Source organism: Rousettus aegyptiacus, unplaced genomic scaffold (genome assembly GCF_014176215.1).
Source record: "Rousettus aegyptiacus isolate mRouAeg1 unplaced genomic scaffold, mRouAeg1.p scaffold_m13_p_2, whole genome shotgun sequence".
NCBI classification, from domain to species: Eukaryota; Metazoa; Chordata; class Mammalia; order Chiroptera; family Pteropodidae; genus Rousettus; species Rousettus aegyptiacus.
In genome coordinates, this window is record NW_023416295.1 from 167,926,003 (window position 1) to 167,942,649 (window position 16,647).

Consider the following 16,647-nt stretch of genomic DNA (forward strand, 5'->3'; position numbering starts at 1 on the left):
CTGCCTGAAAACCGCCTTCTTAAACATAGCAATAAATAAGACAGGCTAACTGTAATGCAATTTACAATACTGTCTACTTCAAACTGCTTACCATAATTTAAAATTATTTTATCTACTTGTCTGCTTGTTTATTGTGTCTCCTCTCTGATCTATAACCTCAACGGGGCAGGTGCCACATTGGTCTTACTCAATACTTAGCCTAGTATCTGACACACAGCGGGCACCAGATGGATGTTTCCTGAATAAAGGATCGAATGAAAAATTTCCCTGATCCTTGCCATGCATAAACACCTAGAAATATTAGACTCCATAAATCCATTAGTAAAGAATTGTCCTCTCAGCTTAATATAGCTGTTCACAAGGAGATATGATCTATATATGGGGAACCATAACATACATAACAATTCTTTCACTCCAGAGCAGTTCCAGTAAGACCCTGCCCGCCCTGCACCAATCCTGATCTTCTGGTCTTCAGAGATTATTCTGACCAACTTTAAACACGTGATATAAAGGGAGGATTTTAACCATCACACAGAACCCAAAGTCCAAGCCAACGGCACATGCCTAATGGAGAGATGTGAATCGGCTTCACGCCAGGTCCAGCCTCTCTAGTTAGCAGACCCTGAAAGGAAAGAGCTCTGAGTTCTGTCCTGGGTGCGAGGTATTCCTACTCCCCACCTACGGTGCCTCCAGGATCTTCCCAGCCTGCGTGGAAAGTCAAGTTCTCACTCCCAAGTAAGGGAAAGACTATGGGGACAGCTACGAATGTTCCCAACAGAATCTAGGGTAAAAAAGAATTTTGAGATCAGGATGGCAGGTTGAGGCGTCTCGATCCTCCCAGGAGGTCATGTCAAGAGCGAGTCTCAAAGGCACATAGCGCAAGAACAGGGGGGGTCCACTGAGAACTCCCGATCTTCTCACCAGGCCATCCCGTGACAAGCTGTTTTCATGCCATTGTCCCTGATCCCTCCACCCATATAAACTCTCCCATAGAACGAGGGCTTCTGCACAGAAAGCCATGATCGAATAACCCCAAATATGCAGAGGGCTGGACCCTGAAAACCTGCTCTGGAGGGGAGTAGACTGGCTCCCCCACAGACCTCGAATCTCTCAGTCACCAACCGACTGGGGTCTCCATACAGATGCTTCGTCGGGCGCTCCTTCTTAAAACTCAGGATTTTACAACGACTCAGAGAGGCAGGGTGGAGTGGTGGGAGAAGGTTAAGACCGGATGGTAGAAGGTCAGGCACAAGCTGCGACTCTGCAGCCAACAGAGAGACCTTGAGCGAGTCACTTCCCATTTCAGGCCCGAGTCCCTTCGACTGTACGACAGGGTTGATGACTCCCACTCCCTGTGGAGGCCGTGAGCATCAAAGGTGATAATGCTGGAGAAGGCTTTGGAAATGGGCCCGCTGGGGGCAATGCGAGGCAAGGTCAAGGATAACCGAAGAGAGGAGGCTCTCGAGCGGTGGGTTTCCTTCCCGTCTCTTTCCTCGCTTGCTTCTCTCCCCACGTCGCAGTCAATACCCTGGTTACTGAGTGGTCACACGCCCGTCCTGACACCGCGTTCTGACGCAAAACCCACCTGATCTTCACGACCCATGGCTCACAGAAACGCCCATGGGTCCGTATTGCCTGCGGGATAAAATTCGAATCTGAAATAAACTCAAGGACCTTCCCTCGCCTGGCCTCTCTCTAGACCATCAGCCCGTTCTGCTTTCTTTGTAACAGTAACAAGAGTGGAAGTTACGTTGGGCATTTATTTGTCATCTTTTTATTATCTGTCTATTTTCGGTGTAAGAAGAGGGAGCTCGTCTATTTTTATCACAACTATCTTTACAGCACTCACGGTCTGGCACTTCATAGTGGGTGCTGAAAAAAATATCTGATGTGTGCATAAATGAACAGATGGCTCCAACCTACCTTTCTAGCATGTTCCTCCTAAACGCTTCTTCAGAAAATAAAATCCCTCTCCTATCATTTCAGCTCGCAAAAGTGCACCACGCAGGTGTCTCTGTGTGCCTGTGTGTTCGGAGTGGATGAGATGAGGGCACCTGTGGGTGACGACTCCCCGTGCTCTCTCCTCCCTCCACGTCAAATCTTTCTTCGATCCAAACGGTGACATAATCTCTTACTCCTATAAACTCCCGCAAGGTCCCATCGGTGACCAGGGGCCACTTGCCACCTTGTCTCGCTGGCACATCTGCAGCCACTTTCTCGCCTCCTCACACCCCGGGATGCAGGTCCCTCTGGGCGCCTAGGGTTTGGCATGTAGGAGAAGCTCAAGAGACATTCGCGGGAAGAGCCTGCGTGTGGCAGCCAGCGCTGCGGTCAACCGTGGGGGCGATGGTCCGGAAGGAAAGTGGGCGTCCGGGTCCACACCACGAGGGACGTTTTCTTAACCTTCCTGGAGGCGAGGATGCGAGGAAGTCAAACGAGGGGTTCAAAACGACGGGTGTAACTCTCTTCGGCGCAGCTCTCTCTCTGACTCAGTTCTTCTTCCGTACAATGAGAGGGTTGGACCGGAGGGTCTCTAGGGATTATGGAGAAGGGAGCAGAGTGTGGGTTTTAGGGCTGGATGTGCCCGGAATGGAACAGTGCTGCTGGCCAGCTGTGTAGCCTTACACCCCCCACTCCGCTTCTCGGGAGGATGGTGTGAACGACACCGGTGGACTGGGCCGCTGGGCGGGTGAGAGGCAGTGAATGCACCTGCCCCCCCGCCCCGTTCCATCCTCTCTCCTCCCCTCCTTTACTGCTTTGGCCGCTTCGGCCCCCGATGTCCCTGTCCTCACTCTGTACCAGCCACCGCAAGTATCCATCACAGTTTTCTCTACCCCAAGTGAGAGGAAACTCCCACCTTTAACGAGCCAATGGTGGGCCAGACTTCGGGCCTCCTGACATCAAGGAGTATACAGCAGGTGCTTCGTTGTGCACCCACCAAACTGGGTCATTTTCTTCCTGGCCCAGAGGGGAGCTCCATTTCCCGGCCCCCTTGCATCTAGGCGGGGTCATATGACTCATCCCGGACGCAAACTACGAGCAGCTGTTCTATGAGCTGCTTCCACTTCTGACCTATGAAAATCCCCTAAAAAATCCTCCTCCCTCTACCCTCTCCTTTTCCCTGGAAAACAGAGCCCGTGATAGGACGGCAGCATCACGGATGGAAGGATCGCGGTCCCTGAGTGGATGGCCAACTACGTCGACTACAATACGAGAGAGCAACGTCGTTCCTGAGGTTTTCCGTTTCCTCGTTCCTGCGGCAGAGCCCAGGATCCCGCCAGCTGGCTCGGAGAGCCTGGCGCTTCCGAGGGGCACAGCCCTTAAAACAGACCAGGTGATCTTTACCCGTTCCCCAGCTCAGGGTAAGTCCTTCCCGCTCTTGACTCACCCTCCGCAAGGAGCTGGGGTCAGCCCTCTCCGCCCCCCCCCGCCCCCCACCGCCACCCCCATCCACTGAGAGAGGTCTAGACTCTAACATCCCAGTTCACGTTCACGGTCTCCCCCGGGAAATCTATCACTCTCGTATAAATTGGCTCCTTGTGGCCAGCATGGCGTCCCAGAGCTCCCCAACACCGTACTTAGAACAGACTGTGCCATGACACCCACCACACCCCCTGGGTCTGGGCCTCAGTTTCCCCACATACACCATAAGGCCTTGGAAGGCATCTCCTGCTCTGATATTGGCAAATACATCGGAGAGGGATGGCCTGTGGCCAACGCCCAGCAGACTGCGCCCTGGCCCAGCCTCCAGCCTATACAGGACCCATAAATTCTCCTGGCTGAGTAAACACATTTTATTGGGCCTAAGGACACTTCCTGCCATCCTGCTCCTGCCTTCCCTTATCCCTCTCCAGCCTGGTCGGCTCCCTAGCACGGCCCCTCACGGGCCCCCCAAACCCATCCTTTAGCTCCCCGCTGCCCCTACCCCTCTCCCCTGACACCTGCATCCCTGGCCTTAAGGAAGGTGGAGAGTTTTTTCCCCTTATCAGCCCTTTTACTGCCCCCTCCTCCCTGGTTACACAGTCACTGGGAACAGAACTCCTGGCAAGGGCAGGTCCATGCCTGTCGGCTCCCAGCCCACAGCTTACTGGGCAGAGGGACGGGGTCCCTTCCGTGCCGTCTCGGAGGCAGGTAAGGGGCGCACAAGCAGAAGCCGAGCAAGACGCGTCCCAAAAGGCGAGGAGAGGCAGCCGGGGCCAGAAGCCTGCGGAGGTACTTGAAGTGATGTCAGAGACAGAAGGAAGGAAAGTCCGGGCCAGGCCCGAGACGCCTGGGAGGCCCAGGCAGTAGCACTAAGCCTGGCCCCATCACACAGACAGCCTGACAGCGACCCCGTGACCCCACTCTAGCCTCCGCCTTCAGAACAGCGGAAGCACAGGTGTTCCAGAAGGCGGATTCTGGAGTCGGGGGGCGGGGGAGGGGACGGCAAAATTAGGAGAAGTCCAGGAGGGTTTCGGGGAATATCCCTCAAGCTGCGGTGTGGCCCAGAACAAATTTTGCTGCCTGAGACCCAAGGGTGGCACCCCAGCCTTCCAGAGGCCTGGAGCCGGCGGGAAAAGGCCTCAAGGCAGAGAAAGAGCAAAGGTGGGCACGCCGCCCAGCCCTCCCCTCGGGCAGGCTTCCTCTTCCTTCCAGCTCCGCGCCCTGTTTCCCACTGGCAGTGACCTCAGGACCCCCGGCCTCGGCTGGAGACTGTGCAGGCGACCACCTGGGGAAGACCTTCGCAGGAAGACCAAACCCAGTCTGGTCGCGGCGACGCCCTTACGTCGTACTGGCATGGGCTCTGCGCCTGTGGATGCAGGGTACAGCCTGTTCCAGCTCTTCCCGTGTGACCTTCCTCGTTGATTCCAAGGGGTGACTGGAAGTGGCCCATGGAAGTCCCCGGGAAGACAGAACCGTGCTTGGATAATCCGACATGAGGCTCCTCGTCCTCCTCCTCTGTTCGCCCTCTTGATTCCAGAAGGTTCAGGGGAGGAAGTACGCCACCCTCCGCCAGCATCGCCCTGGGCACACTCAGAGTCCCCTCGGCCCTCCTCACAGCCACTCACGGAGAGTCCTGCTCTCTGCAGGGGTATGGAGAGGAAGAACTCGGGGTGCTATGAAGGCCCAAAGAAGCTGGGCCTGTCCTTCTCCATCGAGGAGATCTTGAAGAGGCCTGCGGAGAGGAGGGACAGGATCAGGCCGGACAGGGCAGGTGGACAGGGCACCGGGCAAGCAGCACCTGCAAGCTCCAGGCCAGAGAGGCCCCCACAGGACCAGCCCCACGGTGAGTGTCTTCTGGTCGTTTCTTATCCATTCCTGAGTCTCTAAGACCCAGCTGGGCACAGGCAGAGAGGAGACTGCTCCATATCAACAGAAGAGAGGGCTCTAACTTTCAAAGAGATGCCAGGCTCTGGGCTGGTGCCTTAATTCTCTTTCTATCTAGCCCAGAACTGTGGTTGTTCACATGTGACCCCAAGGCTCAGCTGGTTGCAGAAAGCAAGGGCCAGGGCTTGTTTCTGTAACCAGGCTCCCCCGAGAATGCTTGTTACCATTTATTTATTCAGCATTTACAGTGCGGTAGGCACTGTGCTGGAGGCCGTGCGTGCCTCCTCTTTAACTTCAGTGGAAAGGCATAATCATAACCTGACAGATGTGGAAACTCATCTGCAAAAGAGAAGAGGTGGACGGCGTCCCCAGGGTGCACAGGTAGTAAGGAGAAGATCCGCCATCCGGACCTGGTTCTGGCTGCCCCCAAACACCTGCTCGGTCTGGCATAGCCTTCTCTTCCTAAGCGGAGTTCAGCCTGCACAGCTTCTGAAGCGTTGTTGGGCATCGGGCCACCCTGAGCACCACCGCACCCCCTCCCCGGCCAGTGCCCCCCTACCAGGGCATGTCCCCAAATAACAATGACCAGCTCTCAGTCCCCTGCCTGACAGCCGGTTTGAGGAAGGGCCCTGAAGTGGACGCACACATCCTGCTAAGAGTCCAGGCGGTCTTGGTTCTGCCCTGGCCTGCGTGACCTCTCAGGAAAGCCCCCTTCCACCTCCGCCCTTGGCTTTATCCTGGGCAAAACCCGAGGCAGTGCTGTCTCCAGCATCCGCTGGCGTCTGATGGCCCCAGCGAGCCTGAGTGTCTCACACGAGCTTCCCAGTTCTCTCCCTATTTCCATCCCTTTAATGCAAGGAAAGATTGGAAAGGAAGGTCAGGGGATCTCGGGATGTCCTCCTACCACACACAGAGCCCACTCCCTCCTCCCAGCCGAGTCTCCCAGGGGTGGGGTGGTGCTCAGCTGCAAGCAAGAGGAAGACCCTGGAGGCCACATGTCCCCAGGGAGCTGACGGGTTGCCCTGTAGCAGAGTCTGTCAATGGGAAAGGGTCCCCAGCTTACTGTTTGGAAGTTCGTTACTATCGTTCAGGTAATTCAAGGAGCATTCGCAGTAATGATTCCTCTGGGAGTCTAACCTCAGTCTCTCCTGCTGCAGCTACGTAGTATCCCTGACTGATCCAATACCTACAAGAGCTGGGGCCAGGCTATTTATCCACCCTAGGTCACTGCTCTGCCTCCCTGGTGTCTCATGGCAGGGACCCACTCCCCACGTCTTTCCAGTCTCACAGGGACCCTCATAATCTAAGGCTTGGACCCTCCCAGGTCTCAAGCCAATGGAAAAATCCAAGAGGGTCTCCCAACTTGAAAGCACGCTGAGCCCAGCTGACTGCTCACTCCTCCTGAGAGAGGAAACCCCCCTGAGGTTGGGGGACCCTCTGAAGTCAAGGGGGATACGATCAGGAGGAAATTACTTTGTACTGGAGGCTCCGACCCTGGAAAGAGAGAGACCATCTCTGCCGCTGTCCCGCTGATGGCCCTTCGCAGGGAAATTGTGGCACTTGAGGTGGGGGTGGAGGGAGAGGAAGATGGACAAGGAAGAGACCACCTCAGTGGGTAAACCGGTATGGCCTTCTGGCCTTCGGGGGACCCAGATATATCCCCTCGTCTGTTCATGAGCCATTCGGTCACTCAGAGAATAATTGCTGAGTGCTTACTCTGGGCCGAGCTGGGGGCCGAGACGGTGACGATGGATAGAACCAGGCGTAGTGACCACTCACCCGGAGCGGGGTGGGGTCAGCAGCAATGAGAGCCTGGCAGCACCCCCTTTAGGCACCTTTAGTGCTGACCTGCGCCCATCTTATGTAGTGGAGGCGGCCAGGGTCACAGTGGAATTCTGGAGATTTGCGGAATATCCTCTAGCAATGGTCGGAAAAGTTTTTCTGCAAAAAAAGCCACATAGTAACTTCAAGCTTTAATGGTTATGTGGTCTCTGCTGCAACTACTCAGTTCTGTTGACACAGCTAAAAAGGAGGCAATATGTAAATGCACAGGTACGTTTATGTTTCTATAAAACTTTATTTACAATAACACGCAGAGGGCTGGATCCGGCCTTGGGCTGTAGTTGATCAACTCCTAACCCATTGGTGTGACATTAAAAATCCTCCCCAGACCGGCCCTCCTGTCTCTCGGGCCACGTCCCATCGCACCCTCCCTGTCTTTCACTCACTAAACTCCAGGCACATGGCGTTCCTCTCCAACTTCCAACCCTTCTTGTCCTTTAAATGCCTCCCGACCTTTGCCCTTTAGAAGCCTCGGTCCGCCCTTCTTTTCTTCTCCTTTTCCTCTTCTTCCTCCCTTCCTCCCTTCTGGCGTTGGTTTCCTGGGGTGGCCGTAACAAATTGCCACAAACCGAGTGGCTTAACACGACAGAAATGTAAACTCTTACGGTACGGAGCCAGGAGTCCGAGACTAAGGTGTTGGCAGGGTCAATCCCGTCACAACCAGTTCCGTGCCTCTCTCCCCGCTTCCGGTGGCTGCCAGCAATCTCTGGCCGTCTTTGGCTGATAGACACATCGCCCCAATCTCTGTCTCCCTGTCACCTGGTCTTCCCTGCGGGGTCTGTGTCAGGTCCCCGTCCCCTTTCTCTCTTAAGAACACCAGTCATTGGATCTAAGGCTCACCCGAAATCAGGAGGATCTCGTCCCAAGACCCTTAGTTACATCTACGAAGATACTATGTCCCAATGAGGTCAGGCACGCATGTACTGGGTTAGGCCTCGGACATGCTTGGGGAACGAGGGGGCACAATTCAACCCACTAGCCTTCCCTCACGTCTTCATTTCCTTCGTTTTCCAATTTCTTCCTGGCTTCCCTGTCTTCCTCCTCTTTATCCTCCTCCTCCTCCTCCTCCTCCTCCTCCTCCTCTTTATCCTTCTCCTCCACCTCCTCTCACTTCTTCCCCTCACCCTGCACCTCCTGGAACCAAAGGCAGAGGCTCCGCTCCACTCCAGGCCCTGAGAGAAGGAGCCTAGCCAGGCTCGGGCTATGGCCAAGGCCTGGGGTGTGTCTCGTTAATGGCTCTGGCCCACAGATAGGTAGATCCGGGGCTCTCACAAGAGCAGACAGGAGCAGGGCCGAAGGACACAGAGCGAAAGGCTTGTACTTCCCCCAGGGTAAGTGTGGTTTGCTCTCCCTCCACCAGACACACGCTCTCCCTGCCCCTGCCACCAGAGCCACAACCTAACTTGGCCATGGGGACATTCCCACAGGGCTGGAGGCGCCTGGATGCTGGTTCTGGAAATGAGAACCTGACTCAGTCTTATGCCTTGTGGGAATGCACGGAAGGGCAAGGTTTGACCCCCCTGCTCGCAAGGAAGCGTTGCGTTCGTGTGGGTTCCCCAAAACGCGGACCCGAAGGAAAGCACCTGAGCACAAGCAGGTTACCTGGGACGTGCAGAGAACGCCAACCAGGAAGTAGTCAAATGAGACAAAGAAGGAAGGACTGCAATGAAGCCAGGGACCACTGTGTCGAACCGTGGCTTCAACGCCTTGGGAAATGGAGCAACGATACTTCTCAGAATGGGCCAGGCTTCCTCGCCCAGAAGTACATATCCTGGCAGTAGGAAGCCGATCTGGAGCACAGAAAGATCCGAGGGCTGCGAGAGGGCCACCGGCAGCGTCATTGTGACGGCAAGACCCCGGCGTATCAGGAGACCTCTGCGTGGAGAGAGGGCGCTCACGGCACTGGCTGTCATGTGAATGCGATTCGGACGCCGTAAGCTGCAGCCAGGCGCGAACTGCTGACCGTCTAATGAGCGGCCGGCACATTACTGCTGCACGACCATTGTCCCAAACTTGGTGGCCGCAGATAACCGCCAACATGTGTTACCTCACTCCGATTCTGTGCATCAGGAATCTGGGGGTGACTCTCCACGGATCAAGTGGTTCTGGCTGAGGGGGTCCTCATGAGACTGCAGCAAAGATGTTGTTCGGGGCCGCCGTCACCTGAAGGCTGGGCCGCAGTGCAGGACCAGCTTGCACGGCGGCTGGTTCGCGCCCACGGCTGGCGAGCTGGCGCCAGCCGGTGGAGGAGGCCTCGGTTTTTCTCCCCAGGTGGAGCGCTCCACGTGCCACTTGAGTGTCCTCCCAAAGCAGCGGTGGCGTCTCAGTGTAAGCAATCCGAGAGGGAAAGAGCCGAGCGGAAGCCCAGAAGCTCCCGAGAGCCGCCCTCCGTTCGCCCCCCACTGCGCTCCGTTTGTTACGCAGTCGCTGCGGTGAGCCCACATTAAAGGAGAAAAGCATCCAAAGGGTCGCGTCTGAAAGCCACCACGGGCGTCCGCCGGGAGCGGGGTGATACAGAGAGCAGGTCACAAGCACACCCCTGCCCTCGCCTACCCGACAGCCAGGGAGACAAACAACCCTCCCATAATCACCGGCGAAAGCACATCGACAACGGTGATTCCCAGGGGGGGTGTGGTCCACTGGGGACGCCGGCAAAGCCTTCCCAGAGGTGGTCGCACTGAATCCGTGGGCACGAGGGGACTGGAGGAAGTCCATGACCAGGCGGGAGAGACGAGGCCAGTGCAGGTCCCTGGGAGACGCCTGCCCTGCAGCTCGCCTGGCAGATCCGGGAGACGTCCCCAGCCTGCGGGAGGGTCCCCACGGGTGCCCTGGGTCTCCTCCGCACTGAACCCCCTGCCTTAGGAGGACAAGGACAAGGCCCATTTCCAGAGACGTCGCCCAGTGGCAAAGCCCCCGGGGCCTCCGGAGCAGCCCGGGCCAGTAACGGACCGCAGAGAGGGAGCAATCAGAGGAGAGCGCCAAGCGTGAGAAACATCGGTTAGTAATTAGGTGGCCTAATCACCTATGTAAATTGTGTATTTCTTATGATCGATGTGCTAAACGGCTCAGGTTTAATTAAGTTCCGCTGACTCGTTCTCTTCGAAGACCCACTAAAGTGTGATTCACGGCTTCACTATTAATAACGGGGAGAGGAGCGAGCTGAAAAGAAGAGCGGTTCCCCGCCACCTTCCTCCGCGTCCTCGACACCCCACAGCCCCTCCCCAGAGCCCTGGGCCAGCGCCGCGGAGGGCTGCACTGTGGCCGCCGGCTTCTGGGCCTCTCTGCTGGGTCCGGAGATGCTGGGCCCAGACAGAAATCTCATGGATTTTCTCACTCCTAATCCAGGGCTCTTTCCATGGCTTAGAAAATCGGGCCCGACACCCCCATCGTCCCCTATGAACTGGGGAAGATCCCGGCCCTTCCCGATGACTGAGACTCTTATCTCGTGCATGGGGAGCTCCATCGATGAGCTCGTCTTTCCAGCCTCGTGTTCAATGAGGTCCAAAATTCCTTGGGCTGAGTCTGTGTTACCCCTTCTTCTCCGTTCCGCATTCCAAGTATGCTGCTCTGCCTTCTCTCCCAGGCCCCCTCCCTCTTCTACCGACAGCAGTCTGTAACCCAGTGTCAGCCTTGCTGGCCCGCCTCGACCCCTTCCCTTAAGCAGCCTCCTCCTGCGTGCGGTGGGAAACGTGAAGTGTGGACCTTCATCCTTCCTGAGCCAACCGTTCACACACTGCCCTTCCCCATCCCTCCCTGTGCACCGTGGGCAGCTCCTCTCCGCTCTGAGTCGCCACCTGGAGCTCCGGGGCACCCTCCTCTCCACTGGCCATCCTCCTCCCCGGACACCGGCAGAGAGATGGGCACGGGCCTGTCTGCCCTTCCTCTCACTTCCCCTATTTTCCAGTTTCCCCAACGCCATCCAGGTCGGCTCTATGACTGACGGACACTCTCTTTCCTAGAGATATGTGGCAATTAGAGGAAATTGTGACACAGGGGTAATGTTTATTGAGGAGTTTATTGAGTGACGTTACGAGGGCCGATTTTCTTAAATCCCCTGGACCACACAGACATTTCCTCCCCGGCTACCAACTGGCTTCTTCCTCCACATGCCCAGCCCGCCTTCCTGAGAGGTCTGAGAGGTCGTCCGCAGTTGCCGCCCCCTCGGCTTCGCCTCCCCCTCTCTCCTCCGCCCACCGCCCCTGAGCCCTCACCGTCTCTCTCCTGCAGGGACTGCTGTCTGTCGTTAGAGCCAGGTTCCGTGATCACTCTTCTGTGCCCGTGGTGATTAGTCACAGCATGGACACAGCGGAGCCCTCTTCCTTGAAACTGGGCGTCCGTATCACGGTACCTTCCTCGTTTTCTTTCCGCCTCAGAGGCCGCCCCTTCTCGTTGGCTGCTGAACCTCCAAATGGTGGAGGGGCCCCGGGCTCACTCTTCGACCCCCCTCCTTCTCCGCTTGCACTTCCTGACTAAGTGATCTCATCTACTCCCATGGCTGCGAAGCCCAAATACATGCCGACGATTCCCAAATTTGAACCTCAGCCCCGGGCTTCCCTTTGAACTTCAAATATATATGCATCTGTCTAGTCAATAGTTTCCTTCTCAGATTTAACAAGTCCAAATCAAACAGCTGATCTCCCCATCACACACACACACACACACACACGCATGCCTGACATTATGGGCATATGTGTGACCACTGTGGTTACACGGGGCACTGCACTCATATAGGATTTAATGGGGTTTAGTGCTTGTGGTCACTATCTTGAAATTCTTAATAATTCTTACGGTTGAACCTGTGCTGTGTAAGTGAAGTCCCATGAGACCATGAAGTACGCACTAAGGGCCTAGATCCTCGATCCATGCTCACCCCCTCTTCCCCGGGATGGGCTCTCAGACACCTGTTTTTCCACTTGGAGCCAGTAACCACTGCCTCCTCTATCCTAGGGTGGGCTAGATGTGGGTGTGAGGAAGGTCAAGGTCAAGCACACACTCCCGAGCACCAAGTCCAAGGGTGGCCCCTGGGTCCCAGTGAGGGTCCACACTCACCTTGCCGGTATCTCTGCCTGAGGGAGCCTGGCCTTAAATAGCAAACAAAGAAACACCCTGACAGGTCAGGAGAGTGACTGAAGAAGAAAGGAAAAAGCTTTCGTCCTCTTTTTTGAACAAGGGTCCCGCATTTTCATTTTGCAGTGGGGCCCACGAGCGATGTAGCCAGCGCTGAGTGGACATGAGGCCAGACAGGTAGTTTAAAAAAGGTTGTAAGGGGCTGACTGTTGTGAATTGCAGTCTTCCCTTTGCAGACCAAGGTTGGCAAACTTTTTCTGTAAAGGGCCAGGTGGTAATTATTTTGGGTGTTGCAAGCCATATGGTCTCTGTTGCAACTACTCAACTCTGCAGTTATAGCACAAAAGCATCCATAGACATAAACCAATGTGTGGGGCTCTGTTCCAATAAAACTTTATTTACAGAAACAGACAGTGGGCTGGAATTGACCTACAAGCTATAGTTTGCCATCCCTCGTTGTAGACAAGGGGGAGACGTTGAAGGCATCTGAGCAGTGGGAGGATAATCAGAGAAGTTTCTAAAAAGTTATCTTGACCTCACTGTCCAGGATAGACGGGAGGGAGCCAGCCTAGGAGCAGAGTTTCTAAGAAAAAGGATATTATACAACCCCAAGCACAAGGGGCCAAGTGTCAAGACTTGGTAGTGGTCCGCGGAGGTCAAAAGGGTGGACCGAGGCAACGCAAAGCCAATGCCAAGGTCACTAACAAGCCGACCCATCTTCCGTCCAGAGGAGAGGAAGAGCAAGCGGAGGATCCGAACCACCTTCACCACGGAGCAGCTGCACGAGCTGGAGAAGATCTTCCACTTCACCCACTACCCAGACATCCACATCCGCAACCAGCTGGCAGCCAGGATCAACCTCCCGGAAGCGCGGGTGCAGGTACAGCCGTGCCCGCCCTCAGCCCCACCTCCGTGGCCCCGGGGCATGGGTGAAACTATGGACCCTGGACCCTCTGGGGCCACCCTATCTGAAACTCTCCATTGGCTTGGTCCTATGAGGACTGTCATATTGAACAAACACTGTGTTCCAGGAACTGAGGTTGCCATGGTTATAAGATAGCTTCTCTCCTCGGGGCTGGGCGGGGGGTGGAAATGGCATCAGGGCTGTCACTGGCATCTGCTTCCATGCCCTTCCTTTCCACTCGGCCACGGTCCCAGAACAGCATTCCCCATGCCGCCCCACGCACAAAATGGGTCTTGACGATCTGGACCAGGGGTCAACAAACGTTTCCCCTAAGGGGCCAGATGGCGATTATGTTAGGCTTTGGAGGCCATGTGGTCGACTGTCACAACTATTCGACTCTGCCATTGCAGCACGTAAGCCGCCACAGACAATAGGTAAACCAACGAGCATGGAGGTGTTCCAACACAACTTTATCGATGAACGCTAAAATGTCAATTTCGTATAATTTGCATGTGTCACAGAATGTTCTTCTTTCGATTTTTTCCCCCGACCATTTAAAATGTGAAAACTGTTCTCAGCTCATGGGCCATCTGAAAACAGGTGGCAAGCCAGATTCAGCCCGTTAAGGCCTACGTTTGCCAAGCCCCATCTGGACGCCACGGGCAGCACTCTGAAGGCAGCACAGAGAAGTGGGAAGGACCCTGGATGCACGGGCCGAGACCCGGTTTCAGCACCAACGGCCGAATCTGTACTCTGATTCCTTTATGCCTTAGCGTCTGTGGCTTCACCTGCGGTTGGAGACGCAATGGCCCCTTGTCACTCCCCGGGGCATGTCCCGCCCTCTTTGGACTCCCTCAGCTTTGCTTGCACCATTCTAGCAAACCCAAATCCAGTTGGTGCAGGAAGTCCATGACCGGAAGTCCCCTTTCTCACAGTTTTCTGAGTCATTCATTTTATTTTATATTTTTTTGTTAACACATGTGATGGACTCGTTCGAATTCAAAATCTGTGCCAGGACCCGGGTTAGCATTCTACTCTTCATTGTTACCCCAATCTACTTTTCTTCTGGCTAAAGACCACATCCGTCTTAGGTTTCTCCCTTTTTTCTTCCCATTTGGAAGCAGTCACCAGCTAAGCAGGTAGCACCTGCAGCTCAGAATTCTGCAGAATTCAGCGGCTGTCTCAGCAGACTGACCAAGTACAAATGGCCACGTGTCAGAGACAGTCAGGGTGCTTGTGAATGCAGAGAACTACCAAGGTTCCCAGGAATGCCAAGAGGGCCTCAGGGGTTGCAAAACTGGTGGAAATAGCCCGGTGGGTTTTATTTGATCTGCATAGTATTTTAAAATGCAGAGCTTTCACATAAAAACTACGGTTTCTGCCTTAGAAATCGGATGTGCTTGCAAGGCTAGGCTCACATTGCCACATGGTGGCTGTTGGCTGAAGCTGAGAGGCTGACCCCTTAGGTTCTGTCCACCACAGACTCCACCCCACCCAGTTATGTGGCACCCAGCTGCCTCACTGTCAAATGAGCCCCCAGCCCTGTAGGCATTGGAAGTCGTGATCCCCACCCCCTCTCAGGAAGCTGACCTCCAGAGCCAAAGAAATCCTTGATGCTATGGAACTTCTAAACGGTAAAGAGCTGGTATCTTGGAAGGTGTGGTTATGATGCATGTTGGGAAGGTACTAAATAGAGAAAAAACCATTTTGCTCACCTCCATCCTCCCTCCCCCTTGCTCCAGATCTGGTTCCAGAATCAGAGAGCCAGGTGGCGGAAGCAGGAGAAGATGGGCAGCCTTGGGGCTCCACAACAGCCGAGTGAGGCCACCTGGGCCCCAGCCACAAATCTGGACGTGGGTGTGAGTAGCAGAGGCACCAAGAGGGGCTGGGGGATCCGCCGTTTGGGAAAATCCCATCCAGACCCAGGTGGGAGGAAACACATCAGGGCCGTCTATAGTCAAACGTGCAAGGGGGATTCTTTTAGATAGAGCATGGCCAAGGGTGTTCTGGACGTCTGCGGGACCTGGGACGAGCCACTGTCTCTTTCTGTCCCCATGACCTCATCTATCGAGTGACAATTACAGTGCTCTTTCCTCCTGTGGGGACTGGCTTGTATCGCTTGTGCCAAACCCCACAGCCGACGGAAGAGTCATGAAGTAAAGGGCAGCGTGTAGGAGTCACGCACATTGGCTCCAGCATCAGACACCCAGGTCTGACTCTGCGCCTAGCTGCTGGGTGGCCTGGTAGAGTCACGGTGCCCCTCGAAGGACAGTAATAGCTTTGACGAGGATAAAATGAGGGAGGCGTGAAGAATGCTTGGCACCGAGGAAGAGCTCCCTGCGTATCAGCTGTCCACGGAGTAAACGCACATTTGGAGTGTGTACCGGATGCTGAGCTCTGGGGAGACGGCATCACGCAAAATAAGACAGTCCTACGATGGCAGGTCTGTGCAGAACCACAGCGAGGCTATGAGGCAGAATTATTTTTATTTATCCTGTTTACTAATGCAGAAATGAGAAGCAAAGTGACGTTCCCACATCAAGCAATTGCTGTGAATGGTGGGATGAAGACCAGGCTTTCTGGCCCCCTGGGCACACGCGTCCCCCCAGACGGGCCCCCTACCCAGCCCGAGCTGCCCACGTCATGGAGGAAAATTTGGGGCTGCTGCGGCACAGTCCGAGGTGAAGCTTAGGACTCACTTCTCTCCTGACTTCTCGTGACAGGGACCCCTGCTGCCCCCTGCGCTGTCCAGGTCGGCTCCTCCCATGGGGCGTTATCCACCCATTCGCAGTCAGCCGGCCTCCACCTGGTTCCCTGCCTGGATCGCCCTCCTCCCGCGCCACCCATGGGAGACACGGTCGCTCCCGGGCCCTCTCGCCCAGCACGCCTGTGTTCCTGAGCTCTGCTTCCTTCTACCCCCGCGCCCCCAGGGGGCCAGCATCTGTGCCACCTCCACGTAGGGATCAGAGGGACATCTTCTCCCCAGGGGAGCCGCTCTCCTCTCCAAGCTAAGGCAAGCGGCTCCCGGGCCTCTGAAGAAGTCCACCTCATGGCCCAAAGATGGCCCACAGCCCAGGAAGCCTCCCCGAGCACGGCCCGTGGAAGGGGGCATCGGACTCAACAGCAAGGTGGCCAAGAGGCTGCGTCGGATCTCAGGACGAGCTCTGGAACGAGGAGGCCATCCTCCTGCACCTGCGCCTCCTCTGACGTGCTGTGTGACCTCCAGCCAGGCACTCGCCCACTCTGGACTTCACCTGTAATATGAGGCAAGTTGTAGAAGATGATTTCCGAGGTCCCTCCTGGCCTGTGCTTTGGAGAGGTGAACCATGGTGGGAACCAAGGCATAAAGGTTGTTTGTTCTTTCATTCATGACGCATTTATTGAGCCCCTACGGAGAGCTCCATAAATGGAACTGGATATTGACATGAACAACTGAGGCTCCACCCCCTGCAAGCTCTGTCCAGGTTGGTCAGAGGGATAGTGCTGACCTTTCCCTGCAAACAGAACATTTGCCAGGGACCTTGCAA

At 55.6% G+C, this 16,647-nt stretch overlaps 1 protein-coding gene across 1 annotated transcript; it reads left to right on the forward strand.

Annotated features, from left to right (window-relative positions):
• The first annotated feature begins 4,058 nt into the window (after positions 1-4,058).
• Positions 4,059-16,259, forward strand: ISX (intestine specific homeobox). The gene is made up of 5 exons (XM_036235879.1): positions 4,059-4,131; positions 4,853-5,266; positions 12,945-13,096; positions 14,863-14,979; positions 15,844-16,259. Exons 1-5 carry the CDS (start codon positions 4,059-4,061, stop codon positions 16,078-16,080), a joined length of 993 nt encoding a protein of 330 aa, XP_036091772.1. The 3' UTR covers positions 16,081-16,259.
• The last annotated feature ends 388 nt before the right edge of the window (positions 16,260-16,647 follow it).

Coding starts and splice junctions, on each gene's coding strand:
- ISX (XM_036235879.1), top strand. CDS start 4,059: ATGCCTGTCGGCTCCCAGCCCACAGCTTACTGGGCAGAGGGACGGGGT. Junction 4,132..4,852: donor CCGTGCCGTCTCGGAGGCAG/GTAAGGGGCGCA, acceptor GTTGATTCCAAG/GGGTGACTGGAAGTGGCCCA. Junction 13,097..14,862: donor TCCCGGAAGCGCGGGTGCAG/GTACAGCCGTGC, acceptor CCCTTGCTCCAG/ATCTGGTTCCAGAATCAGAG.